The following is a 17560-nucleotide window of genomic DNA, read 5'->3' on the forward strand; positions in this document are numbered from 1 at the left end:
TGCTCATTAACAGGTTAAAAATATAAGAAGTTTCTTCCTGACTTCTTGGTTTAGCAGAATACTTTCCATAGATTTCAGTTCTTTCTAAACTCTTCAGAACATCCACAGCAAATGCCTGTCCACAAGTTGCTGAGTATGGCTGAATAGTCATCCTCATGAAATGGGGGAAGCATTGTCTGCCATCTCTGGCTTTAGCCATCTCCCCTTTTGCCCCAGCTCTGGTTCTCTTTGGACCCACCTCTGAGTTGATTCAACGTTTTACCAGTGGCTTATTAGGAAAAAATAGAGTAATTTTCTTTCCCCTACTCCTGCAGTAGTTTCCTCTTAGGTTGAAGAGCTTTTGAGCATCCATGAGGTGAATTAATGTGCCAGAGATGATCCAAGGGGAAGTGGTGGGAAAGCATGGCCCCTAGCAGAAAACAATTGGTGCCTACCCTGCCTCAATTCACCCTTGGGACTAGAGTCTCAATACTCGATCAGAAAGTTGGTCAATCGAGGCTTAGACTGATGCCACTCGGGAACCACTCCAGGAAATTTTGAAAGAAGACACTAAGACACATAAATATGTAAGACTATATTTTAATGAGCAGTTTAAATAAATCTACCTTAAACTGACTAATCATAGGTCATAAAAAGCTGTTTTCAACTTGTAATAAACAACATCTTACTGAAATCCGGAGCAGTCTCTCAGTAACAACTTGCAAATGGACGCTATAAAATTATGTGCTTCCTACTCATTATAATGACAATTAAGACAATTTAAAAATACATATGCTACAGGCTTAATTAAAAAAACCCAAACCCTATTAACACAGCATGAATGAATCAACAGTTCAAACAATGCTTTAAAATTTTACACCTAACTTCTAATTGAGGGGCCGTCCTCACTTTTTCCCCCAAGAATAAAGGCTACTATAACTTTCAGAAATGGAAACCTAGAACAAGTTAAACGATGTAGTAGTAGAGCAGGATCAACAAGTGTAGGTTGTTGAAATATGAATTTTTAAAGAATGCAAACAAAATGTCACATTAGTTCTCCATAGCTTTTTTTCAAAAATTTTTTTGCATGTGAGTTTTCATTCCTCCTACTGTAGCATTTGACAGGATTCATAAATAGCAATGATTGTTCAGCATTTTGGGGTGGTTTTTTTTTCCTGTTTTAACTCTCCTTTTATTCTTGGATGTGTTTAAACAGTCAAAAGTGACTGCTAACATCTGTCAAATAGCCAAGTATAACAGCACCCCCTTCTGGTTTTTAGAGCATGAAATAGAATCACAGGATAAAAATGAAGATATTCTAAAATTAGGTATTTAATTCATAAGAAATAGGCAAAGGAATATTAATGTGACTACGTTAGCCCAACCTATTCAACTGTAGGGGCTGAGGAGCAATTTTAGGAATGGTTCTTGCAGGCCGTGAGGTAGCTCTGTAGAGGTATGGTAGCCAGCGTGCCTTCATCACTCTATGCAGTGGCAGCACTCCAAATACCTGTTCATGCAGCGACTCCCTCGACAGCAAGCCTCCTGTCCCACTGCTTCATCCTCTAGTGTGGGCATAAAGGCTAATGATCCAAGTACCTGTCTGTTCTGGGCTCATGCTGCCTGAGCAGCCATTTGTCATCTCTTCTGATGCAAACGTGGTGGGTGGAGAAGATTATCAGATGGGCCAACTCTGGGCAACAAGTTAGCTTATTCTGTTTAACTAGACCACCACTTTGGCCAAGCAAAAATTTATAATCTCAGTATTAGTATCTTAAAACTTGCATAGATTTACAGGAAGAAGTGTCCCAGACTCTGAAACATTATGCTTGCACTGTGTTTTGCCATACCGAGCTGTACATTGGTTACATAAGAGTTGTTTCATATTATCTATGTGCCTTTACTTTAAAATATTTGTTATGAAAACTTTCAAGTACTGATCATTGCTACATTAGAAAACAGAAAGTTATGGTAAACAGGTGACACTAATCATTGAAACAATCAAATTGCAACCAGCCATTTCTGCTGAAGGAAAAAACCAAAACCAACCCACCATATAAGTAACATCACTGAGATGGACTGAAATCAAACCTGATTCTGCAAGCTGAAGAACAAAAGTGGGTGTTCAGACATCTCTGTATAGATTAGCTTACTAGGCTGGGGTCTTTTTTTTCTCCATTGGCTTTTTCTGGTAATTCTTGATACAATTTAGTTTTAAAAAGCAGTTGCATTCCATGCTGTACATATGTGCTAAAATATGCACAGGACATACTTAACTATAATACATATCTTTTTGTTGCATTGTGTGGTAAAGGAGCATTATTTCAGGCATAGATATAATTACAATGGTAATGGAGCGGAGCGGGGGAGATGTGGAATACTGAAGTTTTCTGAATGGGAAAGCAGACTGAAGTGATGGTGTCATCTGCGGTCTCTCCCTCCAAACAGATCATCTCTACAGATAAATTCACACCTGAATATAAATGCTGTTGTCATTTACAAGATCCCGTTTTCTCCTGCTGGATGTTTTGAAGGATCTAGCCCATGCTGCTTCATTTGCACTGCAATATCGAACAAGTAATCGTAACACTCACACCTAAAATTGAAAGGGAAAAAAAAGTGAAAGGTAAAGTAAGGCTCAAGTCTTACCACGTCTTACGAAAATTAATAGTTTTCTTTCTTGAGCTTTCCATCACCAATGCGACAGTCTGACTGGACAGCTCTATTATTTATTTCCATTACTGTGGTATGGAAAGTGCCTGGCATTTTTGCTACATGATCCTGATTTGCTGCAGTTCCATCAGCAAATGAAGAACTAAATTACAAAAATGGGACTAGGAAAGACTACACAAACTGTATTGGCAGGTGTTATATAAAAGCAGAGATTGCCTGCAGGTTTCGTATGAGGAGGGACTTGTCCATATGAAAGGAAAATGTTGGAAACCCTTTCAGCCAGCATATGATATGAAAGGAAAACCAAGTGGTGGAATCATGGATGAACCCATTCCTAAAAGCTCCCTATACATTCAGTGAGGCCAGAAATTAATGTTCTGAATCATTATCCATGGGTTGGAAATACACAGGATATTAAAGTCATTACGATTTTGAGATATAATGGCAAAAGATACCATATGCCTAAATTGTACTCACATTGTTTTGGCTTTTTCCCATGTTTCTCCCCATACGTAAACTCCGTGACGTCTGACCAATACAGCACAAGAGTCTGGGTATTTTTCCACTGCACGTGCCATTCTTTCCTTGAGATCCTTCTCTTCTGGTGTATTCTCAATAATTGGAACCACTAGTGTATCATCATATCTGAAAGAAAAATGAATGTTCATGTACTTAAAAACCTGCTGTGTTTGGATGTATGAAACTTTTCTCTAAGAGATTCTCCTTTGACTGTGTAAAGATGTTAAATTCTCAACACTAGTGATTTTACGCTTTTCTCTTGTGAGTCATGCTGTAACATAAGAACTCTCAGGAACATCTCCCATTCTCAAATGTAGCAATACCTGAGCTACACTTAAGGCACAAAAAGAAAATAACACTTTAAGGTATTAGGTGTAGCCGTTTGTTCATGTATAACTTTGTAGTTGGGTCCCTTCGCAACTTTTTCAGACTCTCTTCATCCTGTATTGGCATCACGTACAAGCTGTATCTCAGATGAAATTATTTAAAAGATTCACATCATGAAGAAGGAAATGAAGCTGTTTACTAGAGAGCAGAAAAAAAAATTAATTTAGGTAGTTCAAAAAGCCCCTGGAAATAAGATTGTCCTGCTAAGGCATATAAATAGAAAGAAGGGTCAACACATGAAAAATAAATTGTCTGTGATGGAGTCATTGGTGGGCTATATGTGATCTTAAGAGAGCCTGAGAACCCCAGTTCCAAAGACAAGATGATGCATGTTACTCAGTGGAACTTGTCTAAGAGTTTCTTCTGAAGGAGGACTGGGATATTTGGCATTGTGTGAACCTTAATTAACACTGGCAGAAACTTGTTTAAATAGTTTTAATAAGTCCCCAGTTCAGGTTCAGTTTTATCACTGAGATCCCATGGATATTTCATGAGTGGATGCTAGTAGTACTTACTTTTATAGAACACAGAGAGAAACCAATGGTAAAAATAAAACAGCTTGTACTTCAAATCAAAATATTCAGAAAACTAAAAAGTCTCATCCCTTACAGTTTTCAATGCCGACTCTTTCCCAAGGAAGTCTATAAAATAGTGAATGAAGAAAATTAAGTGTTTTTTGTAGGTTTACTTTGACTTTTACATATGCTGATCGATAAAATTAGATTTGGAGTGTTTTCTGCTAGTGAGGCCAAATGAGCTAAGGGATTGGTTACCAAGGTTCCGTTTTCTACTTGGACATGAGTTTGGAAGCAGGTATAAATACCATAACTGACTCCTAATCATAACCGTAAGCTTTTTATCGAGAACTAGTATCTATAAAACCCCAAGAAGGCTCTGAATGAGTTAAATACTTGATATCTCTTTAGTTTTATTGAAATATAAGCAGCCTACATTTAACCAAACTTTCATATAAAATATCCTGGGACAGTCTGAGGCTTTCAAAGCTATTTACTATAGATCTAGTTCTCCTTCTACCGAAGTCAAAAGTAAAACTATTCTGACATCACTGGAATAATATTTAGGACAACAAATACTTCTGTTTATCCTATCTGTAGCATTTTTCTGGATAGCTTCCAGAAAAGATTTATGCAATTAGAAACATGTTGTGAACCTGTTTTTTGAAAGATCCCATTCTGTACGATCCAATTTCTTTTGAATTCAATGGGGAGCCTTGTGTGAGGCAAGACAGTGGAATTAGTCTAGTATGGACAAATATGTACTTAGGAACCATGTAATCTGGTGCTTTGATTTCTTTAGTTTTTCTGGTGAATTAACAGGATGACACAGGATATGGAACTCAGTAAATACAATGTCTCCTAATGAACATTTAGGAATGTTTGAAAATTCAAAATGCATATCCAAAGAAGAAAATTGTTGTGGATTTTTTTTAAACTAGTGTTGTTAGACAATTCAGTATAAGGGGTGTCTTTTGCCCCATTAAAAATACAAATGCTAATGCTGACAGGAAGGTAAAGCTGGCAAGTCAATCAAAACTGAATAAAATATGTCCAGGCATAAAATCACACGCCAGACATATGGCTTGCTCCCTTGCCAAAGGGCAATAGTTATAAAAATTAACATCAAAAAGTGAAAGAATTTAGCATTTCATTTTTCCATCTAATTGTCACATATTATATAAATGTTGTCTGCAGATCCCAATTCGACACTCTGTGGGTGGAATCCTCAAAACAAGCCACCACACATAATCTGGAATAACTCAGCGCTTACCTCAGAGCTCATCCATGAAAAGTAGTAACATTTTCTTTAATGCCCTGTTTATTCTGATTTTTCTTTCAAAGTCTGTCAAGCAAAATCTGAAATCCTCTACTCTCTTAACATGCCCTAAACTAGCACAGGCAGTGATATGTGAAGTCCACCCAAATGTAGTTTGTAGGTTGTCAATCCAACCTAATGCTGGCTGGCTCCAGTTTCAGTGTAACATTGAATAGATGTATTAACATCTCTGCTCCTGAGATATTTGTCAGGACATAGCTCTTTATTTGGTTTGTTTCTGTAGGTCAACACCCACAGTAGCCTTGACATTACAAGATTTTACCTCATCTCTTCCACAGGCTTGAGACTTACTTAGGGAAAGCCAATGACTGATTTATTTCACAGGTCTTTTTTACTTCTTATTCCTAATACTTTATATCACACAGTTCAACGCACTAACTCAAAAGACTTGTCATCTATTTATCTTGTGGAAAACAAATGATCAAATAGCACGCCTCTCTTCTTAAATATAGGTATGTACCGGTAATAGCCTCCTGAAGTGCACTTCTGGATTCCTTTTATCATCTCCTGATGGGTAATACTGAACTCACTCCCTGGGTAAAGAAGGGTAGCCATAACAGCAGCCTTGGAATGAGTATGGATCACTGCGCCTGCCCCTAAGAACAGAAAAAGAAGAAAAAAAATATATTTTTAGAATTAATTTTAAAATGTGTCTGTTAAGAAGATTTTTATTCACATACTTGATACGTTTCCTTTGGCTAGGCATCTTAGCAAATGGTGATCTACAGTATTAGAGGAAAAAATACACAGCAACCTAAATAAAGGTATAAGATAATTACTCATCTATAAAGGATAATTATGTATTGTCTTAGGACACTAGTGTTAACTTGCAGTTAGTGACAAATTCCAGAGGAGAAACTACTCGCATAAATTCAAGGAGAAACACTACCTGTACATTTCTTTACATACTGCAATGACTGAAACCCTCTATTATCAGAGTTCTGAGATTCTAAAGAATTTCCAAACTTATTTGTGAGACGAAAGTTTAAAGACTTTTACTTTCTTTTTATGCTAGTACTCTTCTTCAATTATCCACTGATTCTCTGAAAAAATATTTATTGTTATCTTATTGTGTCATGATTGAAAGATAGGTAGACAATAATTATAATTTACTTACAAAGTTGCAACGTTGCCCAAAACATGAAATGGGTTTTCCTCAGGTACACATTTAAGCTTCTTGTGTAGGAAGATCAGAAGAGACTCCCTAAATTCTTTCTAAAGTAACAGATGTGAATCTTACACAACAGCAGAAGCTCTCTATTACTGTCCACTGGCAAAAGAGAAGTTTCATACTTTTTTCACCTATCTGTAATTTAGAGCCTTTGATGGCAGCCAATGGTTGTATAAGCATCTAAAACATAGTTGCTGAAAAGGTAAAACTACTGTATAAAACACCTGTAAATCCCCCAGCTGCTCCCACAACCTACTAATATACTGCACTAAAAATCAGTATCAAAACGATGATCACAGGTATACGGGAGAAGATTAAAATGTAAATGAAATTCACAGGATGTTACCATGGATTACCTTCCGTTGTGCATAGTCCTTTGCAAACCAATTTATTTTATAGTTTTGTGTTAATTTCACTGTAACTTCCAGGTATAAGGAGTATGGTATTGAATTTCAATTTTGTGGATGCATACATACATTTTTTCAATCATTCCTGAACTAGTAACATTTGCTACACACCTCTCATAGTGTAGGCATTCATAAAAAGAGGTGTGCACTGACTTTTCTTTAATTTCTTGTGCGGTGGAGGACCACTGATGTCCAGTCCATTCATGTCACAAACAAACATATCTTCTGGCTGTAAGAAAGAAGAAATTATTTTGACCTGTGATGACCCAAATGGTTTTGTTTTCCTTCTAGGGAGACAAATATATACACCATATATTTAATATAGACAGTGATTTTAACTTTGTAGAAGTGCTTTAATGCACCACATTTATTCTAGCTTCTAAAACTACTTACTGACATGTGCAATGTGAATTAATATCAGACTGCTGCCAAGCAGATATTTGTAAAACTAAAATTTTCTCAGAAAGGAGACAGCCTGTATCTAAATAACAGATAATAGATCAAAAGGAAAAGCAGTAACTGATTCAAAAAAAGAAATGTAGATGTACTTTTCCTTCCCCCCTTAAAGAACCAACAAAGGACATGAAGTAAACCTGCAAGTAATATATTTAACTTGTAGAACTATTTCTTTAAGCTTTGCTTTTAGTAGCTTTACACGAATGTTACCTTTGCATCAATCAGCTACTCATAATGGTACAAAGAATTGTTCAGGCCAGCAATCAAATTTTTTCTTTAATGTTATTTTAAAAATCAACAGGAAATACAGTTGCAAGAGGCTTCCTTACCCATTGTGATCAATCCACTGCTACTGCTAGCAAAAAACAGACCACCATGGTCTTGCCATGGTATGCATTTGCGTGCCTTACTTGCTAACATTCTCAGTGAGCACTGCTGCAAAACTCCAAGTTTCTGTCAGTGAAGAGATTCCTTTCTCTTCTCATTGTATTTACCCTCAGATCTATAAAACAACAAATCATTTCCACATATTGTTCTATTCTGGGGGAGTTCCTGCTGTCATAAAATACTTATTTCCAACTTTCCCTTCCATTTATATTTTGGGGGTATTTTTGGAAAGGAGTCACATAGATAAGGTCACCTTTTCATGAGGAGAGCGAGTGCATCTATTCACTGAGAATATCAAGACAAAGATTTGTAATCACTCAAATGAAAATAAATAGAGATGAGGTGTTAATGAGGTGTGTCACAGTAACTTGAAACTGTAGCCAGACCGCTATAAAGCCATTCAAGCTTGACAAAGAATAAAGCTGAACTTGAGTCATGTTTGAATCTCAGAGTCTTCTGTGTTAATGTAAAGCAAAGAGATCATGAAGACTAATCTACACTGGCCACTGAAACACACGTTGGCTTGCTATGCTAGTGGAGTACTGGGCAAAATCCTCAGTTGTTTTAGTAAGGCAGTCAATAGTATAACAAGTCTCTAACTCTACATAAGGAAAAATGAAATTCTAAAGAAAGGTACTTTCATCCATCTCAAAATGAGCTCCGAGATAAAAATACAGTTTAACATACCTCCATTCTTTCCTTTTGGACTCCTGAAGGAGCGATGTAGATTTCATTCCTAAGAAAAGTTACAGACAGTGAAAATCGATAAACACAGGGTTGTTGAATTGCATGGGCATTAGAGCTCTCAATCCTCTGAAAGGGAAATAGCAGATCTAGTAGCTCGTAATTTAATAACTTTCTTGTTCCTTCCATAGATTGACATGTAGATGGTTTTCAAAATAGACCTGAATCATAAAAGGGCATATAAAATCTTTAACTTGCAGATTTACAAAACCATGCTTTCAACTTGACAAGAGATCTGAAACACACGTAGGAATTGCAGCCTTATTATTCCTACAAAGAAAAGCACACAGCCTCCCCTTGCAGTAATTCCAAACTCAAATCCCCAGAATTCAGAATAAAAATGGAACGAGACAAGTTGCAAGTAGATATTGATCTATGACAAAACAGGTGACAAAACTATTACTTAAAAATTCACAGACTACCTATAAACAATTTTAATTATCTGTAGTATTCTACAATGTAAATACTACTGGGTTTTGTTATAACTGTGTAGTTTAGGTTTTTAATGCATTTATAAATTTATTTGTATTAATAAAAAGTTAATACTAACTCAGTGCAATTAAGTGACTGAAATTCAAGTAGAAGTGCATCACTTCTTGCAAGGTTTACATAAACAGAGACTATAAAAAATCAATTTACATTAAAGTTATTTTAAGATGGCATCTGAAATATTTTCAATAATAGCAAAAAAAAATTCAGATTATCTTTCTCAACTGTAATCACTATTTGGTTTCAACAGAAACATACTAAATTCAGGAGCACAGAGACATCTAGTGAATAATTAGTTAAGCTACAGATACATTTCCTAAGGACCACGAAATGTTCATATTTCTGGACAACAGCACTTAGAAGAGCAATGAAGCTGGTGAAGGGTCTAGAGAACAAGTCTCATAAGGAGCAGCTGAGGGAACTGGGGTTATTTAGTCTGAAGAAAAGGAGGCTGAGGGGAAACCTTATTGCTCTCTATATAACTACCTGAAAGGAGGTTGTAAGCAGGTGGGTGTTGGTCTCTCTTCCCAAGTAACAAGCAATAGGACAAGAGGAAGTGACCTCAAGTTGTTCCAGGGGAGGTTTAGATTGGATATTAGGAAAAATTTCTTCACTGAAAGGGTTGTTAAGCATTGGAACAGGCTGCTGAGAGAAGTGGTTGAGTTACCATCCCTGGAGGTATTTAAAAGACATGTAGATGTGGTACTTAGGGACATGGTTTAGTGGTCAACTTGGCAGTGTTAAGTTTCCGGTTAGACTTGATGATCTTAAGGATCTTTTCCAACCAAAATGATTCTACGATTCTATCATTCTAACTCTTCCAAAAATACAACTCTTAAGATGATGTACTCTTCATAGTGGTAAAACGGCTGTGAGGCACATCAAAATGTGGCTTTATCATATTTGTAATTTTTAACATTCATGAGTTAACACTGTCAACATTGCATTAATTTAGTCTCAATTCCTTTGCATGAGCAAGATGACTGAGCGCGCAACATATCGAGAAATCAAGTGATCAAGTGGTAATTCAGTTACTAATGAAAGACATGCATTTTTTCTTAAAACAAATGTTTTTCTTTTATAGAAATTAATCACAAAGAGAAAATCTGATGATGAAATACAGCCTTTGAAATATAGGGCACTTGAAAAAGAGCTCTAAATCGATGCTGTCCCACGTCCTAACTGGCATTTTTATTCCAAGTAGTTGATACAAATTGCACAGTAAGTAATGCTGATTAGGATTAACTGGTAAGACCAGTTGTTAGAATTTCAATCAAATTTCAATTGTTCTTTCACTATTTCCTATGTAACAATTCTAAGCTAGTCTGACCTCTGCCTCATAACTATTAATTTTGAAACACAGCTACTGTTACTGTAGTCATAAAACAGTACAGCTACATAGATTACTATTCCTAGACCACGTACAATATTGGTACCAAATCTAACATGTATTTTGGTGTAGTCTGAGCAACCAAGTTATAGAACTGCTGAGGAAAACTGTACTAGTATGTTAGTGTATTCTCTGTTGACACCATTTGTTTGCCATAAACAACATGAATTGCACTGAAATGACAAAGAAAATAGGCTACATTTAGCTACTGATGAGAAATTAGTGCTAGAAAGATCTTTCCATAGATTAAGAACTTTAAAAACAAGAATTAACCCTCTTATCATTTCTCTCATTATTATTATTGCTCGTTTTGCTTGCAAAATCACGCAGGGAAGTGAAATGACCTGCCCAAAGCCATTAGAATAGCACAAATATTAGCATTTAGAGCCTTTACTTCACATATATACATAAAAAATATATTTCTACAGAAATGGCTGTTTGTGTCTGCATGGAAGCATACATCAGAAAAACGAGAGGTCAGACACTTTCAAATTAGAGTATCACAACACCCTGTGACTGGGCACAGAATTGTAGGCAGTGTGCAAGGTGTTTTGCAGAATGAGGACTTAACCTTTTTTCAGTGGCCACTGAGAGGAGCCTGCAAAGTACATTAAAAAAATGTTTTGCTGTTACCTGTCCTGCTTTAATTGTATGTTAAGAATATCTCCTTAGGAATTACCTCAGTACAACAGTAATTTCCTTCTTAAAGGAAATGTCTTGCCTGCAAAATGTCTAGGGTGAAATTTATCTCATCTAACCACAGACATTTGAAAGCTGTGTTCCTGGTGTAACCCACTCTAAATTCCATAGTCAATGAAATGAAAAAGGTGGAATGCATTGCTCCTTAAAGACAAATTGTCTACCTTAAACAAAGACAGGAAAGGACAGAAAAAAAGTCACTCCCTGAAGCTGGCTGTCCACTGAAGGCACTGCAACGATTGATTCAGACTAGCCACCTCCCTTCTATATGGTTAAATTTGGCTTACTGTTCATTTGTCCCTCTACCTTCTTGCTCACTCCTGACTTTCAAACATTTTTTGTGGAACTGAAATGCACTCACCAACTACTAAACACAGCCACCCTCTCTCTCTCTAACCATCAAATTCTTTCTCTTCCATCTTTACTTACCCATGCTTCAAGCTGATTCCTCCACCAGTTCCTGTTACCCAGCCTAAACCATAAAACAGTCTACAAAGCTCTGGGATAAGATTTCTTGGATGTAACTTCTCCTAAAAATAAATAAAAGAAATAAATTAAAAACCATCAGAAACATCACAAACCTAAGAATTTCAATTCTGAAATTTAGTTTAAAGGGGTAGTACTTTCATACTGTGGTACAACAGTCTAATTTATGCTTTTATGAACTTCAGTTACAAAATGACTGCATGTTTGCATAATGCCCTTTACACTTTGCAGGGGTCATTCATGCCTTGAAATGAACAAATAAAACCCTCAAATAAAATGCATGTCTGATTATCCTTCACAGGAAAGGTCACATCTCAAATTCATTCGAGTGCAGTTGCCCACAGGTATTACATCAGCGAGATTAAGTCACAGACTAATGCCATTAAAAAAAAAATGCATCTAACATTATCCATTTTGAAAAGCTCAACTAACATCTTTTCCCAAACAATCAGTTTTCTGTAAGTTTATTTTGATTAATTTACAAATTTCAGTAGAACAGACTTCATCAGTTCTGTTACATAATATTTTTACATAGCAGTCAAAAATACCATAAAAAACATAGGCAAATTATTTGATGAACTTCACATTCCTACATTACAATGTGAGGTTAGCTAACGTTCAGTTTAGCCAGAAGGCAAATTGCATTATTTTAATATTTCTTTCAGAGCAAAAAAAGTTCTTAATTTTTTCTATATTCCATTGTTTATTACATCAATAAATATATCTATATCTATCTATTAACTAAAGGTATCTGTGGTGTCAGAGATTCATTCATAGTTAATCTAAAACAGAATGGCTTTACAGTACAGGTCAAGACTATTTATTGGAAATCCTAAATATTACTCTGCACTGAACATATAAAACTAAGCAAGCTGTACCTAACAGGTAGCAGTCTTTTTAAGTGCATACTACATTGGAAAATTAAAAATTTTGAATGTTGGAATCATTTACATGAGAAATATAACCAGTACACACAGAAAAAACTGTGAGATGCTACTTTAATTCATGCTGTGTGCTTGAATTTATGCATTTGCATGTTGTCTTGAGTATTTCTTTTAGCATATCTGAGAGAATAAAAAGCCAGTGTCTTCCCCCATTTACCAGTGTAAAAATAAAAATTGTATGTGCTTTCACAATGATCCTGATACAACTGAACCCATCAAGTAAGGAATTAAACAGTAGAGAAACAGCAGTAATTTTATTTACAGCAATTTATCTCCCTGGGATGGGTTAAGATTTTTACCTACATTACCAGAGCAATACACACAGCTAGTTTTGTTTCTTATATGGGTGTGACAGAAAGCAGCAATTAAGCACAACAGATGTACTCCTTACATGGTTTTCAACAGAAAAATAGATTAGTTTTAGGAAGGCTAAACCCTTACGTCACCAAATACAGTCCTCTCTACTGCAGCTAACTCTCACCTAATTATTTTTATATATGCATTAAGCCTGATCAGTATTTCAAACTTCAACTAAATAGTGTAGCACGATATTCTTCAATGGCACTTGTTTCTGAAGCAATTATCTTTAAAGAACTGGAATTCAGTTCAGATGCTATTCCTGCCTGCTCTGATTTTGTTTCTACTATTTACAGTCTCTTTCAATATATTAAAAAATCATCTGCTTATATAATTTCAAATGACAGAAACAAGACTCTAACCAGCACTCCTATAAACTTATGTAAGAAGTTAAGATTTTTAAAGCACGCTGAACCTTCATCAGTTCACATTAGCTGAAACAAATAGAACAGCATATACAAGAGTACATGACGGAAAAAGACCCCAGGCCAAATAAACAAATTCCTACATTTATAGTGAAAAAAATCTGAAATCTTCACCATTCACACATCTGAAAATGAAACCACTCCTTTCCAGCTCTTCACCACTGAAAATACAAATATATATCAAGTACACTCTAACTGAACATTCCTCAAATACTAGTAACTCTGATATGTACTGTGAATTTGAAAATATTAATGTGTGTGTCTTATGTTTACAAACACAAAACAAACACATACTATGTGTAAATTATGGGTCCCTGTATTGTTGTTCTGATTTATTTATACAGAATTAATGGCTGGACATAATTTTTATCTATTTACCTGTCATGAAACTGAGTCCCATATTATCTTGTTCTGACTCTTATTCCAAATGACATCACTGTCTATTTCTAACTTATATACTACACCAGTATTTTTCATTTCAAAGAAAAATTACGTCTCTTCTACTTTTGATGGAATAAGCTTGTATTAAACAGGTTATATTGCTATTATTTATTGAATGTACACAGCCATAAACCCCCCTAGATTATAACACTCCTACATTTGTTTCATATTTTCCCTGTTTAATGAATCTAGACATTTACTGCAAAATTCATATTCATGGGAGAACATGAGTACTTTCCACCACTTTAAATCATTAAAAAGAATTTTTAAAACTTTAAATTCAGAAGCTACTTTCAAGAACATATGAAAATAAACATAATCAAGGAATTCTGACTATTTTTCTGAAGAATTCCAGGATTATAAATCAATCCTCAGAGTTTAACAGTATATTTCCAGGATCAGTGGATACTGATTATAAGCATAAACAAAAATATTACTGTATTTCATGTTTAAAATTACTGATAATAAAAATGACTGTTCTTTCCATAACTAAAAAGGCTACTTGCTGTAATAAGCCTAGGAGTGAACATGTGTGAAAGCAGTAGGCAACTCAACAGGATTACTCTTTATAAAATATCAATTAGCAGTACTTTTAAATTTGAATTTTAAGTTGAAGTACAGATGCCATTGGTTATCTCTTCCTTCCTATCTCCAGCTCAGGATCTGGCCCACTAGTTTTCTGATACAGCTAACATGAACAATTTAGCTTCTTTGCTTCTATGCTGTTGTCAGTGTAAGTTTCTACATGCTGTTAGGTATCAGGGAAAACTCTACAAACTTCTATCAACTAAAAGTGACTAATTTTTCAATTCATTAAATTATTCTTTTGAAAACAAATTTGCTGGTAAATTTCTAAACAGGGACTGAAATTATATTCACTGAAAATATAGACTATTCCAGCAGTCAAATCTTTTAAAAAAATTATATTCTGCAATACTGTGGTTGCTCAAGAAAAATTAGCTTTTTCCTATTTTACTCAAATTATTGTACCTAATATGATTTAAAAAACAAAACAAATCCAACCCAAAACCCCAGAAAACAATGTGGATCTAATATAATGGAAATCAAGGTGGACCCAGGCTACTTGTGGAACAAACACATTTGTAAAATTTTTGGGGATAATTTTCAAAAGGTCTAAAACTGGACTACAATGTGGGTATTTTAAGATATTATAGTAAATAAACAGTGCCTAAAATATGTATCTCCCTTTCATAAGTTACTAAGAAATCATATATTTTCCTCAGAAATAAGCACTGACTGCACTGATGAAATCATATTGTTGATATTTCATACTGATGGGTAGTAAATCATGATCAGGTTGAATAGCTAGGTAGTGGTAAGTTTGATGTGGTAAAAGAGATTTGTGCTACATTATAAAGTGAGAAAAATACCATTAATAAGCTGGTAGATTTCTGTTTAAAATCTGTCTTTAGCATAGAAATGGATCAAATAGAAAATGGAAAAAATAAATAGAATTTAGAAAATAGAATTTAGAAAACAGAAAATGGATCAAAAATGTCATGATCCTTTCAAAAAGTTTTTTCTACAACACCTTCAGCACCATACAAGGATTGCAAAAGGGAGGGTTTTTAGGTGAGAAAAAAAATAATTGTAAGGAAAGCAATGCAGTGAGGATTCCTACTCTACTTAAAAGGCTCAGACAGTCAATTTTTACAGCAAGTACAGACCTCAAACTGAAATTGATCATTTATGGCGTGCCTTTTTACGTTTTGATTTGGTTTTACTGCAGCAATTAGAAGCTTTAATAGTGGGGTTTTTTTTTAAATGACAAGTGATTAGCTGCTCTACTGCTCAGCTGTAGTCAATTTATGGTCATGAAAGGACATTTGCAAGAGAAACGTTTGTTTAGCAGTAGGAACCCACGTTAGGTGGGGTATTCCGTTAACACTCACAGAATAAAGAGAACAAAAGCAAAAATTAAGTAGCACATACCAAAACTGGTTGGCAGGTAGTTACTTAGACTAATACCTTTGCTGAAATATTAAGAAAAAATTGCTGCTGTCACTGTTCTCTCCCCCCACCCTGATACCACAGTGACTAAAGCTGAAGACTGAGTGATCATTGATGGTCTAAAGAAAGACTGTAAGACTTAAGGCAAAGGGGAACTGGAATTTTGTGAGCCCTGAGATATTGTCTCCAGAGGCTTTTTTTAATGCAGTCCCTCTGAACAGACAGACCACTTGCATCTTGATGCAGTTGCTACAGGGAACTGCACACCACAGGAATTCTTCCATTTGGTGTCGGACTTGCAGAACCAGGCATGGTGAGGCAGTGGTGGCACCACGGGAGAAACGGGCACAGGTACAAGACAGCAGCAGTGGTGCTGAGGCAGGAGACAGGGAAAGTGATGGAGATGGCAGCCTGGGGCAAGTTTGACAAGGTTTGGAAGCTTCTACGTTAACCTCATATTTAAAACCTACAATGACAGTGAGTCACAAACTCCTTAGGCAACCTGTTTAACTGTCTCAGGTTAGAAATATTTTCCTAATGCCTAACCTAAACCTTGCCTGCTGTAATTTAAGCTTGTTATTTCTTACCAAACAGCTACAGACATAAAGACAACGTTCTTCCCTTTCATCTCTATGACAACGTTTTACATATTAAGACAGTAACTCCATTTGTTCCTCATTTTTTTCTTTTTTTTTTTCTCATTAAGCAGATTCTTTCCCTCTTTCCTGATAGGCCACATTATCTAGTCTGCTGATTATTCTCATCTCCCTGTTGTCAGTCCACACTGCTCCTGATGCTTGGGCTAGTCTCTTGACCAGTTCCACATTCAAACAGGACAGGTATTTCAAGCCTCATCCAGGTGACGCTCCCATACCCTCTAGCACGATGTTTGCTTGGTTTGATAAAGACTGTCAGCTGGCAACATTTTGGGAAGTGTAGTAAATATTCTAAGATCTCTATACTCCCTGCTAATTACTAACTATGAAGGTTACTAGCTAATAGTAATTAGCTAAGATTATAAAAATAGCCTCAATTACCGCAACTGCGAACTGCTATCCTGGAGCACCCGCTGACGCAAAGTGCCCGAAGCCTGGCAGCGGGCAGAGCGTGGGCCTGTCAGCAGCGTCAGGGATGACACAGGTTGCCACGGCAGAGCCCAGGCACACCAGCAAGGTCGTTGCCGGTTCGCTGTCCCACCTCAGGCCTCCAGGAACCCCTCCCAGCCGGAAAGGGGTCCCTGTAGGAAAGAGATAGCTGACCCCACATGGAGCACTGCCGGGCTGCTTAAAGTGGACGCCGCCAGGACGAGGCGTGCGCGCCCGTCCTGCTGCCCAGCCCTAGGCCCCTTTAAAGCCCACGCGGCCTCAGGAGCAGGCGCTGCATGTGAGGATTCCGCGTGGCCCCTTGTTACCTGTACGGCGTTATAGTCGCTGACGGTGGCCGCCATGGTGCCACTCGGACGGCGAGCGCAGGGGTCCTTTCTTTGGGGCTTCTTTTGGGGGCCGCGCGGGTGCCTGCCGAGAATTTGTGTACCTCTGGCGGTAGGGCATCGACCCGATACTCCAGCGGGCGGCGCGGGCCCTGCCCCACTGTAGAGGCGGACTGGCCGGGGGGCGATAAACAGACCAGCCTTCACCCCCCCTCAGGTCAGGAGGGCAGAAAAGGGCTAGTAGCGAGAGGAGACGCGGGTGCACCCCAGAGGAGGACAGGTAGGCAGATCCGAGAGAGGTGCAGGTGCGTAAGTGATAGGCGTTTGCTCGTACCCGGGGCGTTAGAGGTAG

General features: G+C 36.8%; 2 protein-coding genes across 3 annotated transcripts in view; one reads left to right on the forward strand and one right to left on the reverse strand.

The window, feature by feature from the left end:
- Nucleotides 1-565: 565 nt before the first annotated feature.
- APIP (APAF1 interacting protein) lies at nt 566-17364 on the reverse strand. Of its 2 annotated transcripts, none has more exons than XM_054825800.1 (7): nt 17191-17364; nt 11585-11685; nt 8521-8569; nt 7144-7219; nt 5873-6008; nt 3130-3297; nt 566-2575 (listed from the first exon to the last, which is right to left on the reverse strand). In XM_054825800.1, exons 1-7 carry the CDS (start codon nt 17224-17226, stop codon nt 2476-2478), a joined length of 666 nt encoding a protein of 221 aa, XP_054681775.1. In that variant the 5' UTR covers nt 17227-17364; the 3' UTR covers nt 566-2475. The 2 variants fall into 2 exon arrangements, with proteins under 2 accessions (XP_054681775.1, XP_054681774.1); XM_054825799.1 differs by having other exon boundaries at nt 7102-7219; nt 17191-17336.
- PDHX (pyruvate dehydrogenase complex component X) overlaps nt 17361-17560 on the forward strand; it is a 76530-nt gene continuing 76330 nt past the window's right edge. Inside the window, exon 1 of the mRNA XM_054825798.1 lies at nt 17361-17488. The gene's annotated coding sequence lies outside the window, so the exon portion shown is untranslated. The remainder of the gene's footprint in view (nt 17489-17560) is intronic.

The sequence above is a fragment of the Grus americana genome, chromosome 5 (genome assembly GCF_028858705.1).
Source record: "Grus americana isolate bGruAme1 chromosome 5, bGruAme1.mat, whole genome shotgun sequence".
NCBI lineage: Eukaryota > Metazoa > Chordata > Aves > Gruiformes > Gruidae > Grus > Grus americana.

What these genes read in the sequence shown, in the direction of transcription:
- APIP (XM_054825799.1), bottom strand. Translation starts at nt 17,226, where the DNA reads ATGGCGGCCACCGTCAGCGACTATAACGCCGTACAG. An exon ending in TCCAAAAGGAAAGAATGGAG is followed by an intron (nt 7,220 to 8,520) that starts GTATGTTAAACT and finishes TCTTTCTTACAG; the next exon opens with CCAGAAGATATGTTTGTTTG. An exon ending in ACTTCAGGAGGCTATTACCG is followed by an intron (nt 3,298 to 5,872) that starts GTACATACCTAT and finishes TTTTTCTTTCAG; the next exon opens with ATATGATGATACACTAGTGG.